Source organism: Rhineura floridana, chromosome 5 (assembly GCF_030035675.1).
Source record: "Rhineura floridana isolate rRhiFlo1 chromosome 5, rRhiFlo1.hap2, whole genome shotgun sequence".
NCBI classification, from domain to species: Eukaryota; Metazoa; Chordata; class Lepidosauria; order Squamata; family Rhineuridae; genus Rhineura; species Rhineura floridana.
Window position 1 is genome coordinate 78,619,512 of NC_084484.1, and position 19,310 is coordinate 78,638,821.

The 19,310-nt window shown below is 42.0% G+C and overlaps 1 protein-coding gene across 4 annotated transcripts in view; it reads right to left on the reverse strand.

Moving 5' to 3' along the window:
* The window catches only part of RPS6KA3 (ribosomal protein S6 kinase A3), a 76,639-nt gene that overhangs the window by 18,708 nt on the left and 38,621 nt on the right, over positions 1–19,310 (reverse strand). For all 4 annotated transcript variants that reach the window (XM_061627280.1, XM_061627279.1, XM_061627278.1 and 1 more), the window contains exons 8-10: positions 18,266–18,303; positions 17,949–18,091; positions 5,435–5,505 (exon numbers count right to left, since the gene is read on the reverse strand). In XM_061627280.1, coding sequence (XP_061483264.1) covers positions 5,435–5,505; positions 17,949–18,091; positions 18,266–18,303 — 252 coding nt within the window. The remainder of the gene's footprint in view (positions 1–5,434; positions 5,506–17,948; positions 18,092–18,265; positions 18,304–19,310) is intronic.

Here is a 19,310-nt window from a genome sequence, read left to right on the forward strand (position 1 = left end):
GTTCATATATGAACTAGAGCAATGCTTTAATAGGCCACAGTAGATGTTCTGGTACTGTGCTGAAATACATTCTTGTATAATCCCTTGATCCTGTTCCCTGAAATCAGTGAAGTAAGCTATCTGTATTACTGCAAACAAGCTGGGGAAGTGTCATCGGTTCTTCTGGAACACCAAACCTGTAACTAAATTTGGATCACTTCCTGGAAAAGTTTCTACAGGAATTGGTTTGCATTTAGCAAAAAAGCACTGATGAATTTTAGCTCTACTAACTGTGGATAGAAACATACAATGTCCTTGGAATGTTATGATTAACTACTTTGCATTACAGATGAAATTCTTTTGAAACTATTTGGTTAGTGATGGTTACGGCAGAGTGAAAAACAACCTTACTACAACTAGAAACTATCTATATTATGCAGCTGCATGAATGAGAGCTATTTTGTTTCTTTTTTAATGAAAATATGCCTTGATATAATTAGGACAAGATATACATTGATTCCAGCTGATTTTAAAACAACTTCTCCTGGTATTGAAACAATAATAAGCACACAAAAAAGCACACAAATTTGTTACAAAAAGGGTGGGGGGCAAGTGATAATCCATCCCAAAGTGGAATGGTAGATAATATCTGACATTTCCACCACATCATTTCACTAACTTCCTGTAAAACCCAAAGTGGAGCTGGAGCAAAAGTGAAGTGACAGATCTATCACTGTCGGAAGGCACAGCTGGGGTCCCAATCCCGGGGAGCTGGATCCCGGAGAGTTGGGAGAAGAGTATTCGGATGGATGGCAGAGGGAAGGGGGAGGAACTTCCCCCCTTTGGAGCGAAGACGAAACAGAGGAACTGCCAGTGATAAGGTTGCTTAGCGACGGGGAGCCTGAGCCCTCCCTGGACATTCTCACGCCTCCCCCTCTTTCAGGCTCAGAGCAAGAGGGGAAAGAGGGAGGGCTGCTCACAGCCAAAAAGCGGGGAGGCAGTTTACCATCAGCCCCTCCCCTATCCCCCATCCTGGAATTGGAAACTTCAGAAGAGGAGGGGGTGATGCTTCCCCCCTCACCGCGCACACGCAGACAGCTGAAAAGACAGGAGAGAAGGGGGGGAAGGCGGGCAGTACCTGAGGGGCAGTTAAGGAGGAGCGAAAGATTGCGCGCCCGTTTGGCCCCTTCTTAAAGAACAGGCGGGAAGAAGTCCCTTGCTCTGTCAACTTTCTCCCAATGCCGCAGGACCTGTATCCCTGTATTGCTTCATGAGAAAACGCAGTCTTTGTTTGGACATTACCCTAATAAAACACGAATTAACTACAGCCGTTGGTCTGGTTCCTGAGTCACATCCTGGGCCGGACAATCACCACTTCCAAAGTCATGCTGACTTGGACCAGCTCAGGCAGGGAGGATGCTGGCTTTGCCCGCTGTTCCCTCCTACAAAGTTTTTTTCTTCAAATTTGGGAAATTATGCCAGCTCCAAGATGGTGTGGATGGAGGACTCAATCAATATGGTTTCTGTCCCATTTCTACTCCACTAGGACCTAACATCACTTGCTGCTGGCAGAAACACTGGTGGCAGTAGAGCTCTGCCCATGGAGCTTTCAGCAAGTGTAGCAGAGGTCTCTGCCCAACTGGTAGTTCTCTCTCCATTGGTAAGGAGATGACTCTACACAATCCTAATCTCTTTCAATCAGAGGATCTGGGGGTTAGGATTGCACTGCCAATTAAAATACACTACAGTTGTGCAGATTGAAAGTTTGAGTCACTTGGCAGAAGATTTAAAATAAAAATGTATTACACATAATTAAAAAGAAGTGTTTGAATTTATTGTTATGTGCCTTCAAGTCGATTTTGACTTATGGTGACCCTATTAATCAGCGACCTCCAGTAGCATATAAACCACCCTGTTCAGATCTTGTAAGTTCAGGTCTGTGGCCTCCTTTATGGAATCAATCCATCTCTTGTTTGGCCTTCCTCTTTCTCTACTCCCTTCAGTTTTCCCCAGCATTATTGTCTTTTCTAGTGAATCCTGTCTTCTCATTATGCGTCCAAAGAATGATAACCTCAGTTTCATCATTTTAGCTTCTAATGATAGTTCTGCTTTAATTGGTTCCACCACCCAGTTATTTGTCTTTTTCACAGTCCATGCTATCCACAAAGCTCTCCTCCAACACCATATTTTAAATAAGTTGATTTTTCTCTTGTCCACTTTTTTCATTGTCCAACTTTCATATCCATATATGATATCATAGGGAATACCATGGTCTGAATGATCCTGACTTTAGTGTTCAGTGATACATCTTTGCATTTGACGACCTTTTCTAGTTCTCATAGCTACTCTCCCCAGTCCTAGCCTATTCTAATTTCTTATTGTCTCCATTTTGGTTAATGACTGTGCCAAGGTATTGATAATCCTTGACAGTGTCTTCATTGTCAACTTTAAAGTTATATAAATCTTCTGTTGTCATTACTTTAGTCTTCTTGACGTTCAGCTCTAGTCCTCCTTTTGTGCTTTCCTCTTTAATTTTCATCAGCATTCCTTTCAAATCATTACTGGTTTCTGTTAGTAGTATGATATCGTCTACATAGCTTAAATTATTTTATTTATATATTTATTTGATTTTTATCCCGCCCTTCCTCCAGCAAGAGCCCAGGGCGGCATTATTGATATTTCAAATGAATGACCTGACCTCTCCTTTCTGAGACATTATACCGTCCTACAAATTTGTCAAAATGCAAACACAATTTGGGTTGGTCTTTCACAGTCCAATCCACTTCCTGTGTAGCTCGGAAAAATTTGGGAACATGTGCCTCTAAGCATATGGTGAGCGGTGGCAACACCTGCCATCTCCAAAGATGGAGAATTACATTTTTGTATATTTGTTGGCGTTCTTACTTTGCTTTTTTTCTGTGTTACTACTGTTTCTACAGAGAATCTAACCTAGAAAATTGTATTTCTCTCATTATTGATCGTAGAAATCTGTGTCAAATTTATTTTTATTAATTTCAAAGCCTTTTTATTGGTCAATGTCATATGATGGTGAAGTCAGCCTTTTGCGTTTCAAACTGGAGGTTTGTTTGTTTGTTTGTTTATTTATTTATTTATTTATTGTATTTGTATAGCGCCCCATAGCCAAAACTCTCCGGGCGGTTTACAGTAACTAAAAACATTAAAAACAAATATACAAATTTAAAACATCTTTTTAAACGCTCTATTTTTATTTTGGGTGCATTAACAGTTGAATCTGAAATTGCAGTTAGATGTAAAATCAGACTGATTACAGTATGTTGCTAGTTAAGCAGTAACTCTAGCTGTTGGGGGAAAAAAAACATGGCCTGCCCAAGATGCACATTTTCAGCCTGCTATGCTTAAACTACTCCACTTAAGGAAAGGTGGGCACGGTCAATTAAAAACACAGAGCACACAGAGTAGAAGGGGAGGGCAGGTTTGATCATTTCCATGTTTTTTGAGTTCAATGAGACTTACTCCTGTACAATCATGCTTAGGATAGGTGAAACTGACTTGGGAGAGGGTCAGGGAGGGGGAGAAGGAGGAAGGGGGAGGGGAGAAGAATGGGAGGGGATTGGGTGGTTGGGCACTGGGCAGAAAGAAAGCCCCTTTCCTTTCTAAAAGGAAAACATTGTGAACGTTATTATTTTCCAGCATTTTCCCCACCTTTTTATTCTACAGCAGGCACATGTAAACCAAATTTAAACCAAAGCTGTCACTGGCCACATTCACACCAGACCTTTATTTCACTTTAAACAGTCATGGCTTCCCCCCAAAAGAATCCTGAGAAGTGTAATTTGTGAAGGGTGCTGAGAGTTGCTAAGAGAGGCCCTGTTCCCCTCATAGAGTTACAATCCCCAGGAGAGGGGCTGACTATTAAACCACTCTGGCCACTGGAGCTCTGTCAGGGGACTAGGAGTCTCCTAACAACTCTCAGCACCCTTCACAAACTACACTTCCCAGGATTCTTTAGGGGAAGCTATGACTGTCTAAAGTGACATAAAGGTCTGGTGAGGGTGTGGCCACCTGATTAGCCAAGCCAAACAGCTGTGAGTCTGGCTTTTAGACCACTGACAGTTGGTTCTTACTGAGCATGCTTGGCATTATAATAGGCTTCAATGTTAAATTTCTTAAATTATTAAAAATCAGCTATGCATTTTTTAAAAAAAGTTTTAACATTTAAACTACAGAAGATGAAGGTTAGAGTGTTGGGCAAGGTCAGTAATAGCATTACAGGTACTCTGAAAATGGCTGATTTTTAATTAATTTCAACAAATTATGAGACCACTGACAGAAAAAAGTCCAACAGTGGTCTGGATTTTTTTTCTATTGTTTTACACTTTCAATTCTCGATTATCTCTGACTGTTGTGTGTATTGCCATGAAAACCCAGAAGGTTGTTAAGCAAGTGTTTCTGAGTTCAGGACTATAAGTCTTGTAAGGTTTTGTTTTGAAATGTGCTTATGGGAAGCAGCAGAATGGTATTTTCAATTTAACATGTGAAAGTGAATGTGAAAGTATATAGCCACTCTCATGGCTGTATAATTAGAATAAGATGGCTGATCCCCATGGCTCCATGTTCTCATTAATTCTTGCTATACTGAAATGTGGTTAAGAGTTCAAGGTTACAATAAACTGAAATTTTTATCTGACTGAAAAGTGCTGTCATCTCACATCTCACATCTCACAGCTAAGATATTATGGTGCCAAAAATATGCGAGTATATACACACAGGAAAGACCAAGAGTTGTTTAAGTTGTGTCAGAAGCAAAGAAATAGCATTCAAATATAGATTTATGATATGACTGGTACATCTATATAAGAGGATTGCCAACCTAGAATAGGAATATTTCACAGTATTAAATTTCATATCGAGATTAAAAAATTAAAGTACAGAACAAATGTATTAATGATTACCAACAGAGGAGGAAAGCTTATTTTTATCCTATAATTGGGTACTAATAAACAACGAAAACATGAATCCTACCCACCAGTAGCTTGTTAGGTATATTAGAATTAAATCAGTATGCAAAGATCAGGAAGGTTGCAGAAACAGGAGAAACAATGGAAAGACCAGGTTTTTTTTAACAGTAATAATGAAGAGGGAAAGCAAGCTATTTTTCCACTAGAGTTTTGAAGATGGCAAAAAAAACAAAAAAACAAAAACAGACCGAAGAGAATATTATCATGATAGCTATTAGAGGAGATAATGGAGCTATAAATATGTTAGTACGTATTAGAGAGCTACTGGACTAAATGTCCATACAGCTTTTGATAGGAATGACAGCAGAGTGGAAAAGGACATTAGCAGTATGCATTGTGGAGTCAGGATGTATCAGTACCTTTGAAAATGAAGGAAGAGTAGAAATTAGAGATTGCAGCCCAGAGGGCATCCCCAGTAGAATACCTGATGAGATATATAATAAGAGTGTACTCACTTGAGAATCATAGTCATGGTTTCTTTTCTGTCTTTCCCTTGGAAAGGTAGTGTACCAGTGAGCATTTCAAACTGTATAGAGTAAAACTTTCATCAATTATATTAAAAGACCTGGTAAAAAAACCTCTTCTTTTTTGACAAACTACTTAGAATAGTTTGTATAAAACAATTTGTGCATGTCAACTAATATCTCTGCATAGCAATGTTATGTAGCATAACGTTTACATTTGCAAGAGTTTAACACATCTACATTTGATGTAGCTAATGCATGTTATTACTCAAATTTAAAATTGGGGAAAATAACTTTTTAGTTGTCCATTTCTATACCTAATATGCTTTGGAAGCTTAAAAGTCAAAAAGTTAGCTGCTTTCAATGAAGCACACTTTACATTTTATCTACTTTTAATATGACTGTGATATTATCTGAGCAAACACAAACTTAATATGTAATTTATGAAAAATATCCATACTGATACTAAAAATATCCAAGTGAACATGTGCTTGTGCAAACACATACAGTTTTTAGTGTACATAAACAGGTTGTAATTACTCTTCTGTGAAGTGACTCGAAAAGGACTGCTTATTATTCTGTATTTCCTCTAATTTTAGAGGTATCTTAACTTATTTTGGGTTGTAAGTTTTTCAGAATTGACCCACAGAATCTAAATGGGAGACAGCCTCAAGAGCTTATGCTTCCTTTCAGCATCCTTGCCTCCCTAGCCACTTAACTAGGGTTAAGTAGTATATACAGTGTTCCTTAACCCAGGATCAAAAATTGTGGTGCAAGTTCCATACAGGAAACTCTGGTCAGTCTTAGTTCCACCACCCTTTGCATTACTGGCCTCAGTTTTTAAGTGTCACGAACTGCATCAAAGCAAAGATGACTTTCAAATAAGACTATGCAACATTTCTGTCAAAGTGATCTGCGATGTAAGCAAGGAAGACTTATGGAATTACATGCAACTATGATACAATTTATATTTGGAAAAATAGTATATTACAAAATTAAGTTTACTATCACATATACGTACTCAAACATTTAAAAACAAAACCAAGCTGCTTAAAATACAAAGATCTGCCTTCTGCTTTGCTAACTGACCGATTTAATGAATGTCTTTGTCCCTATGGGCCCAGAAACAAAGAATGGACCACTGGTCTCACCTGAAGGGTGATTTTCATAGGAGGACTGCCATCAAGCGGGTTAGAGCTCCACCTATCGTCCGAAGGCAAGAATGTTCTGAAGTCAAGACTAGGGGCATCAGGCCCCTCCCACTCTCCAGTTCATTCACAGCGAGTCCAAGGAGAGATATCTAAAAATGCAGGGAAAAAAGGCCAACGGGCCTACCAGCAAAAACATAACACAATAGCAATATTCATAATAATATGACTCTAACATAGCGAGATAACAGTAATAGCAGTCTTGACTTCACTAGTAAATCAAAATATAATAGTGTAACAGTAACATATGAAAAACCCCAAAATATATCTAGGTATCCTCCAACTAGGAGGGTCGTGATGGAAGTCCTCCTATGAAAATCACCCTTCAGGTGAGACCAATGGTCCATTTTCCATAGGAGGACTGCCATCAAGTGGGATGTACCAAAGCAGCCCATAACAGGGAGGGACCACCCACATCTTAATCATCATTAAGAACCTGTTGCAAAACTCGCCTGCCAAAAGAGGCATCGGCAGAGGCATAACGATCTATTTTGTAATGCCTTATAAACGAATGTGGGGTAGACCAAACAGCCGCTCTGCAGATATCAGCAACAGGAGCGTTGGTAGCAAAAGCAGCCGTAGTGGCCGCTGACCTAGTGGAATGAGCTGTTATACTAGCTGGAACTGGAAGCTTAAGGGACTCATAAGCTAAGGCAATACATGCTCGCAACCAGCGGGATAATGTGGAATTAGCTACTTTATGCCCCATAGAACGTGGATGAAAGAATACAAATAAAGACTCGGATCGTCGTATATCCTGGGTCCTAGACAGGTGGGTCTTGAGAGCCCTCCGAACATCCAACGAATGCCAAGCCTTCTCGAGGGGATGGTTAGGATTTGGACAAAATGAAGGCAAAACAATGTCCTGGTTGCGATGGAAAACTGAATCGACCTTGGGACGAAAGGAAGGATCAGTCCTCAGTACAACAGAGTCCTTATGGAAAACACAGAGATGGCGGGCAGAAGACAATGCGCCCAGTTCCGAAACTCGTCTCGCAGAGGTGATAGCGATCAGGAATAAGACCTTGAATGACAACAGACGTAAAGCCACAGTCCAAAGGGGTTCAAACGGAGGGCGTTGTAAAGCCTGCAGGACCTTCGACAAACTCCATGAAGGAAATCGGTGAACTACAGCCGGTGAGCGTAGAACGGTTCCCCTCAGAAAACGTTTGATGAACGGGTGCGAGGCAATAGGGGCACCAGTGGAGGACACTGAGAGAATGGACGACAGAGTGGACGCATGTCGACGTAAGGTGTTGGGTCTAAGTCCCATCATGAGGCCCCTATGAAGATATTGTAGCACCTGTTGTATTGTGGCCTGGGAAGGATCTAGGCGCTGGGACTGACACCACCTGGAGAATGCCACCCAAGTATGTTGATATATACGGGTGGTGGATGGTCGTCTCGATGCCAAGATAATGTCAATAACCGCGTCAGACAGGCCAGCCGACCTCAAATGTCCCCGTTCAAATGCCACGCTGTTAGGTTGAGCCAATTGGGGTCCTGATGCCAGACTGGACCCTGGGATAGGAGATCTGGCCTGACTGGGAGTGTCCAAGGGTCCGTCACCGACATCGCAAGGAGATCCGAGAACCACGGTCGACGGGGCCAAAATGGAGCTATCAGAACCAGTTTGGCCCTCTCGCGTCGTGTCTTCTGCAACGTTCTGGCCAACAGAGGAATTGGAGGAAAAGCGTACAAGAGGCCCTCCGGCCACGGTAGCGATAGGGCATCCACCGCTTCCGCTGTTGTGTCCAGGTATCGAGCGAAGTACCTGGGTAGCTGGCAATTGCGACTGGAGGCAAATAGATTGACTGAGAAGACGCCGAACTGACACTGGAGGAGATGGAAAATGGTCGGATGACGTTTCCATTCTCCTGGAAAGACCTGTTGTCTGCTGAGCCAGTCTGCTGTCACATTCCAAATTCCTCTGAGATGTTCTGCTTTTAAGGATTGTAGATGTTGCTCTGCCCAGTCGAAGATGAGGTAAGCTAGGGTCTGTAGAGGACGGGACCTGGTCCCCCCTTGTCTGTTTAAATGAGATTTGGCACACGTGTTGTCCATTCGAATGAGAACATGGTCCAAGTGGAACAGAGACTGAAAATGGAGCAGAGCTAAGTGGACAGCCTTTAGTTCCAGCCAATTGATGCTCTGAGTCTGCTCTGCTTCGGTCCAAACCCCCAGAACAAACTGGGAGTTGCAGTGGGCTCCCCAGCCGAGAAGACTGGCATCTGTGGTGATAACAGTCCTGCGGGGTTCTCTGAATGGAGTGCCCTGGGTGAGATGTTGGACCCTCGTCCACCAGCGAAATGAAAGACGCAGTGCGGGGCTCAGGGGAATTGTGCGATTATTTGAGCTGGCAATGTCCTGCTGAAACGGCAACAAAGCCCACTGGAGCGGGCGGGTATGAACTCGAGCCCATGGCACAATATGAATGGTGGACACCAACATTCCGAGAGCCCTGGCCAAAAGCATGACGTCTGCGGTTGCTTGGTGCATCAGAGACCGTGCGATGTCTGTGATAGCAGTTATGTGGTCTGGGGACAGAAAGACCGTCACCTGCAGGGTGTCCAACGTCGCCCCCAGATGTTGTAGGCGTTGGGTTGGTTGAAGATGGCTTTTGTCGAAATTGACTAGCCAGCCAAAGGCCTGCAAGACATGGAGCATGAGCGTTAGATGGCGATGAGCCAGGGTCTTGGAACTCGCCCGTATTAACAGATCGTCCAAGTAGGGGTAGATACGGACCCCTTGAAGCCGAAGGTAAGCCACTAGTATGAGTAGCACCTTGGTAAATACTCTCAGGGCAGACGAGAGGCCGAACGGCATCGCTCGATATTGAAAATGCTGGGGGCCGAAAGCAAACCGAAGGAATTTTCTGTGGGCTATGCAAATAGGCACATGGAGATAGCTTCCTTAAGGTAGATAGAACCCAGGAAGTCTCCTTCATGAAGGCTTTCTGTGATGGAGGGATTCCATTTTGAACCTGCAATACTTTACAAAACGGTTGATGAACTTGAGGTTCAACACCGCCCTCCATGACAGGTCTCGTTTGGGCACAGCAAATAGGAGGGAGTACACCCCTTCCGACCTCTCTGTGGAAGGGACTGGCTCTATCGCCACCATGTCCAAGAGGTGATGTATGGCTGTCTGCATGATGCAGTGCTTGTCTGGTGCCCTGGGACAAGGGGAGGGATAAAAATTGTCTGGTGGGGTGGCCCAAAACTCAATTGCATAGCCATAACAAAAAAGATCTCTGGTCCAGGCCACCCGAGTCAGACGTAGCCAAAGGTCTCCAAATAGAAGAAGTCTACCCCCAACCGGTATTGTGTCAATACTGTCTGTGCTGGCGAGACCCTCCCCTATATGAGGACGTTGAGGTACCTCTGCACCCTTGGTACTGACCTCTGCCTGGGAAACGTCTGTTCCAAGTGCCCCTGGAGGGACGAAAATCATAGTTTCGGAAATCGCGGCCTCGTCCCCCGGGCCACGTTCCTCGAAAGGGTTGGGTCGTGTGGTATGAGGTAAAACGTCTGAAAGGCCTGCGATCAACGTTCCTGACCGTGGCCAAGACAGGCTTTCGTGCATCCTTAGGATCAACAAGCACAGCTTTTAGGGCTTCCTCACCAAAGAGTAATGAGCCAGAATAAGGTGCCCTTGATAAATTGACTCTGGCTGTAGAGTCTGCTTGCCAGTGACGAAGCCAAAGGGTCCGCCGAGCGACTACCTGAGCTGCCATGGCTCTTGCTCCCAACTGATTAGCGTCCAGGGTGGCATCAGCCACAAACGCAGCCGTCTCGCGTAGTTTCACCAGTGACCTCCTTAGAGAGACAGGATTGGGATTAGGATCGTCTAAGAGGTCATCCAACCACATCATCGCCGCTCTGGAAAAGATGGAAGCAGATGCTGAAGCTCGCATGGCGAAGGCGGTGGCCTCATGGTTTTTGCATAAAGCAAAGTCCAGCCTCCGCTCCGTGGCGTCCTTTAAGTGTGACTCTCCTTCCCTCGGCAAAAGGGATCTAGAAACTAGACTGGAGATGGGCTCGTCAATGCCAGGGACGGCCAGTTTGCTAGTAAATTCCGGAGCCAAGGAGTAAAGCTTGTCCGCAAGGGCGTTAAAACAGCGTGTTTGCAATGGGTGAGACCATTCTTCATAGGTCAGCTTAGCAATAGGGTCTGGCACCAGAAGGTAGTGCTCCGCTGGTGTGGGAGATTTCAGGACTCTGGCCCCTTTAATTGCGGGAATGGCAGCTGCAGGTTGTGCAGATGGTAGACCAAGGGTGCTCAGTACTCTGCGAGCAAGGGGCTGATAATCGGAGGTATCAAACAGACGGTATGAGTTATCCTCCGCTAGTTCCTTTTTTTTTTTTTCAATAATTTTTATTCAGATTTTCATAAAACATACAAGACGAAATCATAAAACATTCAAAGACAAAAAACAAAATCAAAAATAGTTAAACAAAAAGAAAAAAAGAAAAAAGAAAAAAAACAAAAATAAAAAATAAAGAGTAAAATATTGACTTCCCATTTGTCAAAGATCAAATCAGTTATAAATCTATAATATATAACAATCCTGTCTCTTAAGTCATATTATAAAATCACTTTCCTCCAGTAGTTATCTTACTTAATCATCAAATCTCATAAACATTACTTTATTCTTTCCACAAAAAGTCAAAGAGAGGTTTCAATTCTTTAAGAAATATATCTATCAATTTTTTTTTCCAGATAAGCATATCGATTAATCCATCTCATTACTTTTTTTTTTTTTCAATAATTTTTATTCAGATTTTCATAAAACATACAAGACAAAATCATAAAACATTCAAAGACAAAAAACAAAATCAAAAATAGTTAAACAAAAAGAAAAAAAGAAAAAAAAAACAAAAATAAAAAATAAAGAGTAAAATATTGACTTCCCATTTGTCAAAGATCAAATCAGTTATAAGTCTATAATATATAACAATCCTGTCTCTTAAGTCATATTATAAAATCACTTTCCTCCAATAGTTATCTTACTTAATCATCAAATCTCATAAACATTACTTTATTCTTTCCACAAAAAGTCAAAGAGAGGTTTCAATTCTTTAAGAAATATATCTATCAATTTTTTTTTCCAGATAAGCATATCGATTAATCTATCTCATTACTAATTATGATAATCTTATTGTCATAACCATAGTCAAAATAAACATTTCAATTAATCCATCACATCAGAATCTGTTAGGTTCAATAATTTCAGTAGCCATTGTTCTATTATCTCTATTAGTTCCATTTTCCATCTTCCATCTTCAGTAGTCTTGTTAAGTCCAGTAATTTCAATATCCAATCTTCCATTATCAGTATTCCATAATAATCTTGCTGTCAAAGCCATAGTCATATAGTAAGAGTCTGATGGGAATTACCTCTATCCCAAATATTTTCTTGCCATCCATTCTGAATAGGTTGCTGAAATACTGCTGTAAAATCATATCTCTGTTCTTTTTTTCAAAATACACTGGGTCATCTCTTAAAAGTTTTTCCATTGTCACATGGCTGCAGTTAATTCCATAGATTTTCTCTATATTGGGCTCCATCACATCATTCCAGTCCAGAAGATTATCCATGCCATTGATAACTTTATCTCTAGAATCTTCATTCATTTCTTCAGAGATAACATTGAGTTCCAAACAATAGATTCTATTTCTAAAGTCCATAGACTCCAAATCTTGTTCCTGTTCCACGTTGGTTCCAATCTCCGGGATCTCCTCTCTCACAGGGACCCCTATTCCAGTCTCCAGGGTCTCCTCTCTCACAGGGACCCCTGTTCCAATCTCCGGGGTCTCCTCTCTCACAGGGACCCCTTCCAGGGTCACCTCTCTCACAGGGACCCTTATATCTTTAATCTCCTGCTTCATTTTACTCAATTCAATTTTCGTTATCTCAATCTCATCCATTATTTTCTGAAACATAGTTATTTCCAGATTTTCAGCCACTTTCTTAATTGCCATTTTAAAAGAAAAATATAGGAAAACCACTTCTTATTTCAGCAACAATTGGGTTAATACTCCAAACTTGGTGACATCACAGTATAAACAGAGCAGACAGCCTTATCTCTCCAATAGTTAAGTAAACAAAATGCAGTTCCCAGGATCGAAACAATTAATGGCAATCGTCAAGAAACAGATTCGTCAAAATAAAATAGACCAAAAAGAGAGTAGTCTCAAAACAGTATAATATTTTTCAAAATAAAAATCTGGAATAGAAATCCCTCTTCTGTGTATATCTTTAGAATGCAAATCCAGGACAGCTTTTTGCAACAAAAACAGAGATAAGCTATTAATTAGTGCGTAGCAGAGAGAAGTTATGGCTCCCCAGTGAGATGTCAAAAACTGATCAATCTGGCAAATCTCTTTTAAACAGCAACAATTTAAGTCAAGTAAAAGAAAAATATAGAAAGAAGGGTGCTTGCCTGTTAGTGCGTTCTCTCTTAGAAGATAAGATGAACGTTCGCTTTAACAGATAGAGCTTGCTGTTGAAAATCCGTCCCACCTTCGTCGGCTGGACCTCGTCCCATAAATTAATGAGATCTGGTCGTCCCAACAAAAATAGGCTTTGAGGTTAATCTCTTCGTTTCTCCCTACCCGGGAGAAGTTTAATCAGTCAAAAAAAAAAGAAAAAACTGACTGATATATCTGAATAAGCTTCTTTTGAGGCAGGAGCCCGTCTCAAAAGCAGGCACAGGCTAAGTCACCCTTCCCGGAAGTCCAATCCATCTCATTACTAATTATGATAATCTTATTGTCATAACCATAGTCAAAATAAACATTTCAATTAATCCATCACATCAGAATCTGTTAGGTTCAGTAATTTCAGTAGCCATTGTTCTATTATCCCTATTAGTTCCATTTTCCATCTTCCATCTTCAGTAGTCTTGTTAAGTCCAGTAATTTCAGTATCCAATCTTCCATTATCAGTATTCCATAATAATCTTGCTGTCAAAGCCATAGTCATATAGTAAGAGTCTGATGGGAATTACCTCTATCCCAAATATTTTCTTGCCATCCATTCTGAATAGGTTGCTGAAATACTGCTGTAAAATCATATCTCTGTTCTTTTTTTCAAAATACACTGGGTCATCTCTTGAAAGTTTTTCCATTGTCACATGGCTGCAGTTAATTCCATAGATTTTCTCTATATTGGGCTCCATCACATCATTCCAGTCCAGAAGATTATCCATGCCATTGATAACTTTATCTCTAGAATCTTCATTAATTTCTTCAGAGATAACATTGAGTTCCAAACAATTGATTTTATTTCTAAAGTCCATAGACTCCAAATCTTGTTCCTGTTCCACGTTTGTTCCAATCTCCGGGATCTCCTCTCTCACAGGGACCCCTGTTCCAGTCTCCAGGGTCTCCTCTCTCACAGGGACCCCTGTTCCAGTCTCCAGGGTCTCCTCTCTCACAAGGACCCCTATGTCTTTAATCTCCTGTGTCTCCAAACAATAGATTTTGTTTCTAAAGTCCATAGACTCCAAATCTTTTTCCTGTTCCACGTTTGTTCCAATCTCCGGGGTCTCCTCTCTCACAGGGACCCCTTCCAGGGTCACCTCTCTCACAGGGACCCCTATATCTTTAATCTCCTGCTTCATTTTACTCAATTCAATTTTCAGCTCCTTACAACCCTGTCGCAGGTTTTGTTTCGTTATCTCAATCTCATCCATTATTTTCTGAAACATAGTTATTTCCAGATTCTCAGCCACTTTCTTAATTGCCATTTTAAAAGAAAAATATAGGAAAACCACTTCTTATTTCAGCAACAATTGGGTTAATACTCCAAACTTGGTGACATCACAGTATAAACAGAGCAGACAGCCTTATCTCTCCATAGTTAAGTAAACAAAATGCAGTTCCCAGGATCGAAACAATTAATGGCAGTCGTCAGAAAACAGATTCGTCAAAATAAAATAGACCAAAAAGAGAGTAGTCTCAGACAATATAATATTCTTCAAAATAAAAATCTGGAATAGAAATCCCTCTTCTGTGTATATCTTTAGAATGCAAATCCAGGACAGCTTTTTGCAACAAAAACAGAGATAAGCTATTAATTAGTGCGTAGCAGAGAGAAGTTATGGCTCCCCAGTGAGATGTCAAAAACCGATCAATCTGGCAAATCTCTTTTAAACAGCAACAATTTAAGTCAAGTAAAAGAAAAATATAGAAAGAAGGGTGCTTGCCTGTTAGTGCGTTCTCTCTTAGAAGATAAGGTGAACGTTCGCTTTATCAGATAGAGCTTGCTGTTGAAAATCCGTCCCACCTTCGTCGGCTGGACCTCGTCCCATAAATTAATGAGATCTGGTCGCCCCAACAAAAATAGGCTTTGAGGTTAATCTCTTCGTTTCTCCCTACCCGGGAGAAGTTTAATCAGTCAAAAAAAAAGAAAAAACTGACTGATATATCTGAATAAGCTTCTTTTGAGGCAGGAGCCCGTCTCAAAAGCAGGCACAGGCTAAGTCACCCTTCCCGGAAGTCATCCGCTAGTTCCGACTGGTCACTCCAGTCGTCACCTTCGGCTTATATAGCATATGGTGGGTCCTCCCCACAAGAGACGTCATCAACAAATCTGCCTCTGGCAACGTCAAAAGGATTTGGGGAACATGATGGTCCTGCCTCATTGTAACCATAGTAACCCAGATCATCGGGTTGTCTGCTAACCCTTTGCTGAGGCACGGCAGTGACTTGTGCCTGTGTCTGGGAGAAGAACGACAGCATGTCTTGTAGTTGCGATATGAACTCATGAGACAGCTGCAGTCCCAGTGTTGAGGTTGGTTGTGCTTGCAACGGCAAAGAAGTGGAAGGTTCAGCAGGCTGAGAAGAGGAATGAGCCCTCGGAGGTAATATGGGAGGAGGATAGCTGGCTGCTGGCTGGTCAGGAAACCCTGGAAAGTCCTCTTCGGAGGATGCATTCAGAGAATTAAATAGATTTGTTAGTGGTTCCTGGCCAGCCTCCTCAGAAACTGGTACAGAAATGTAGCGTGCCTGCTTGGTTGAGCTGTGGCTGGAAATATGCTTAGTTTTGGCAACTGCTTTGATGTGCTTGCGCCTGGTTGCCTTAGACTGTTTTGGCTTGGTTGCCTGAGCTGTTACTGGCTGTTCCGCCATCATATATTCCGGAGGGGTACAGTATACGGCCACGGGTGGGGCAGAATGTACAGACCCAGATAGGTTCAGTACACGGCCACGGATGGGGCAGAATGCACTGGCTCAGATGGCGACATACACGGCCACGGATGGGGCAGAATGTACGGATTTAGCTGCGTTGGTACACAGCCACGGATGGGGCAGAATGTACAGTATTAACAGCCTTGGTACATGGTCATGGATGGGGCAGAATGTACAAAGTCAGCAGCGTTGGTACATGGCCGCGGATGGGGCAGAATGTACAGAATTAACAGCCTTGGTACACGGCCACGGATGGGGCAGAATGTACAGAATTAACAGCCTTGGTACTCAACCACTACAGTTCAGACAGGTCTTATACAGTAGTCACAGCCTTAGTACACGACCACGGATGGGGCAGAATGTACAGTTCAAACAGCCTGGTACACGACCACGGATGGGGCAGAATGTACAGTTCAAACAGCCTGGTACACGGCCACGGATGGGGCAGAATGTACAGTCAGAGACAGTCACAGCCGAGAGAGTACAGTTGCAGTAGGCAGCATCAATAAGAGATGAGCAGCAGCAGCAGAGTTAGTAGATTCACTTGTGTGGGACTACAGGGTCCTATCTGCAGCACACACACCAAAGGAGATTGCGCTGTGGAAGCAGACTTGAAGCCTTTGGCTCTGCTATCCACAGTCCCAGTACGCTAGATCCTCCTAACAGTACTGAATGGGCTAAACAAAAAGAGCGTATGCGAGAGGCCGTAATGGCACGAGAAAAGCGGCGGAGCAGAGCAGGGAGCTGCAGCCGCAAACTCCTGGTTAAAGGCTGCATCCGCCGCCTGAAAGAGAGGGAGCCGCAGCCGCGGTCTCTCTAAGTCGCCGTCAGGCTAGGTGCTGGGGAAAAAACACAGGCAAGGGAGAACCCCCCCAAAGAAATTCCCCAGGAATAATCAAACAAGACAAGACAGGGAAGGAAACGTACGGTACAACAAACACAAAACTCCCACCCTGTCACACAAAAACACAAAAGACTTAGCTAGAAGCTACACTATCAAGAATATCAAACTTGTTCGGTACGAAGGCAAGAATGAACTGGGGAGTGGGAGGGGCCTGACGCCCCTAGTCTTGACTTCAGAACATTCTTGCCTTCAGACGATAGGTGGAGCTATAACCCGCTTGATGGCAGTCCTCCTATGGAAAATCTGTGGATCACTTTCTTCTGTATTACAGTATAAGGCACCCAGAAAGAGGCTGTGGAAGAACTGCTGAAATCCTGATATATTACACACTGAATGGTGACTCTTAGGAAAAGTAACTGATAAGATAGCTAAATACTTTCTATCTTCAACATAAATAAGGATAGATAATAAAGTAGGAACTCTCTTTTGGCAGTTCTTTGCAGAGCTTGGAAAAGTTACTTTTTTGAACTACAACTCCCATCAGCCCCAGCCAGCATGGCCACTGGATTGGGCTGATGGGAGCTGTAGTTCAAAAAAGTAACTTTTCCAAGCTCTGGTTCTTTGAATCTGCATACTTATTCTATGGTTGTATCTTCTGTGGGTCTGTGACCGTAAAAATCACAGTGTTTTATAAATGCATTGCATTTTAAACATCTCAGTTTTGCTTGAGCATATAAGACAGTAAACTTAAATTTAAGCCGTTGCATTATTTTGTAATATATTGTTGTTCCTTAGTCAAACAAAACTAAGGAATAATATAAAAGTTAGGATTATATCCCTTTGCTGTCTTGATTGCATCCAGCTATGGATATTGGCAGAATTTAGTCCACCATAGCATGGCTTTTATGCCAACACTAGTGACAGAAGTACTATGAGTTATTTGCCCTGCCATTTTAAAAAAAATAAAAATTTGCACTTCCTGTGCAATGTGAAAAGGGGCTGAGAGAAGGGAGTTAAACATCTTCAGAATAAAGTACATGACCTCGAAGTGGATCTGGAATTTACATAGGACTACATATACTATACAGAAAGCATAAAGCTTCTTCTCTTTCCTATATTTCCCCCCCCACTGCGCTAAACACCTATACTTGTATATTGTTTCCACCAAAAAAGCACAGAATTTACCTCCAACTAAGTGAGCTGAGGATCAGAGATCCAGAGAATCTAGCACAACTTTCAGTTAATCAGAAACCTACCATTAACACACCAAATGACCACCAGTCTGCACTCTGTGTATGCCCTCGACGATTAACCACTTCTGGGGCCATGTATTCTACTGTTCCACAGAAGGAGTATGCTTTTTTCTCATGATCAATAGACTCCTTGCTTAAGCCAAAATCTGACAGAAAAAAGCACAGTAATTTATTAAGATTTCTTATGAGCAGATTAATACTTTTGAAAATAGGTTCTTGACACTTAGTGTGCATTTCACCAACACAATTTCATTTTGCTTATCTAATGATGCTTATCACACAAAAATAAAATTATGTAGTGGAAGTTTGTTTTTACTTACCTGTTAATTTAATATGTCCTTCTTCATCAAGTAAAATGCTATAAAAAAGAAAAAGCTTGTTTTTTTAGTTGCTTAAAATGTGGTTATGTTAATGTCTGTATAACAACTACTGAATGTTAGAGAACATTATATATAATACAGGGAGGATAAAAAAAATCTATACTGAGAGTTTTATATGCATTATAAAATACAATTGTTTATAAAAGAATCTACATGACAGTTATTGTTGGCATGAGGCCTAGTAGTTTTCCATCAAGTCTGCAAAACTGTAACTAGGGGGAGTTTTGCCTTAGCCCAGTCTGGGAACGGACTGCCAAGGACGTTGCTATGGTAACCATCTGATAGACTGGGAAAGTTCTAACAGAGTCTGTAAGTTGTGTCTTCTGATTTATGCCTCTGATCTGTGAGGCTGGTCTTCTGATGTATGCCTCTGAACTGAGAGGTTGTCTTCTGTGTTTACCCCCAGAGGGGGGGGGGTGACTGAAGAAACTCTACATGTATTTACTCTTAAGCCTTAAGCCATAATGTCTTAATAAAAGACTCTTAACATGCTCTAATGTTCTGAAGAAGTTTCTTGCTCAACTTAACTCCAACGTAATGTATGCTGTTTCACGCAACAACGCACACACGCCAACAGGGGTTATGGGCCCAGATCCACAGCGCATTACACGGGAGTAAGTTGCTGGTCTGAACGGCAGATGGAGTTCCAGAGAGGGCAGCTTGATTGATTGAACCAGACGGAGGTGAGCAACATGGCTGTAAACCTGTCTGGGGGAGGCTTGCCGATGGAACGACTTAATGAAAAGAATTATGGCAGCTGGAAGCCGAGAATGCGGGCTTTGCTAGTAAAAGAAGATTTATGGGAAGCTATTGAAGGTACACCCCCCGCACCCCTTTCAGCGGCTTGGACTAGGAACGATGAGCGAGCTCAAGCTTTTATACTTCTGGCTCTATCAGACTCTCAACTGCTACACGTGAGGGATGTTACAAACGCCAAACAGATGTGGGACCGGTTGGAAGGCATTCATGTGCAACAGACTGCGGG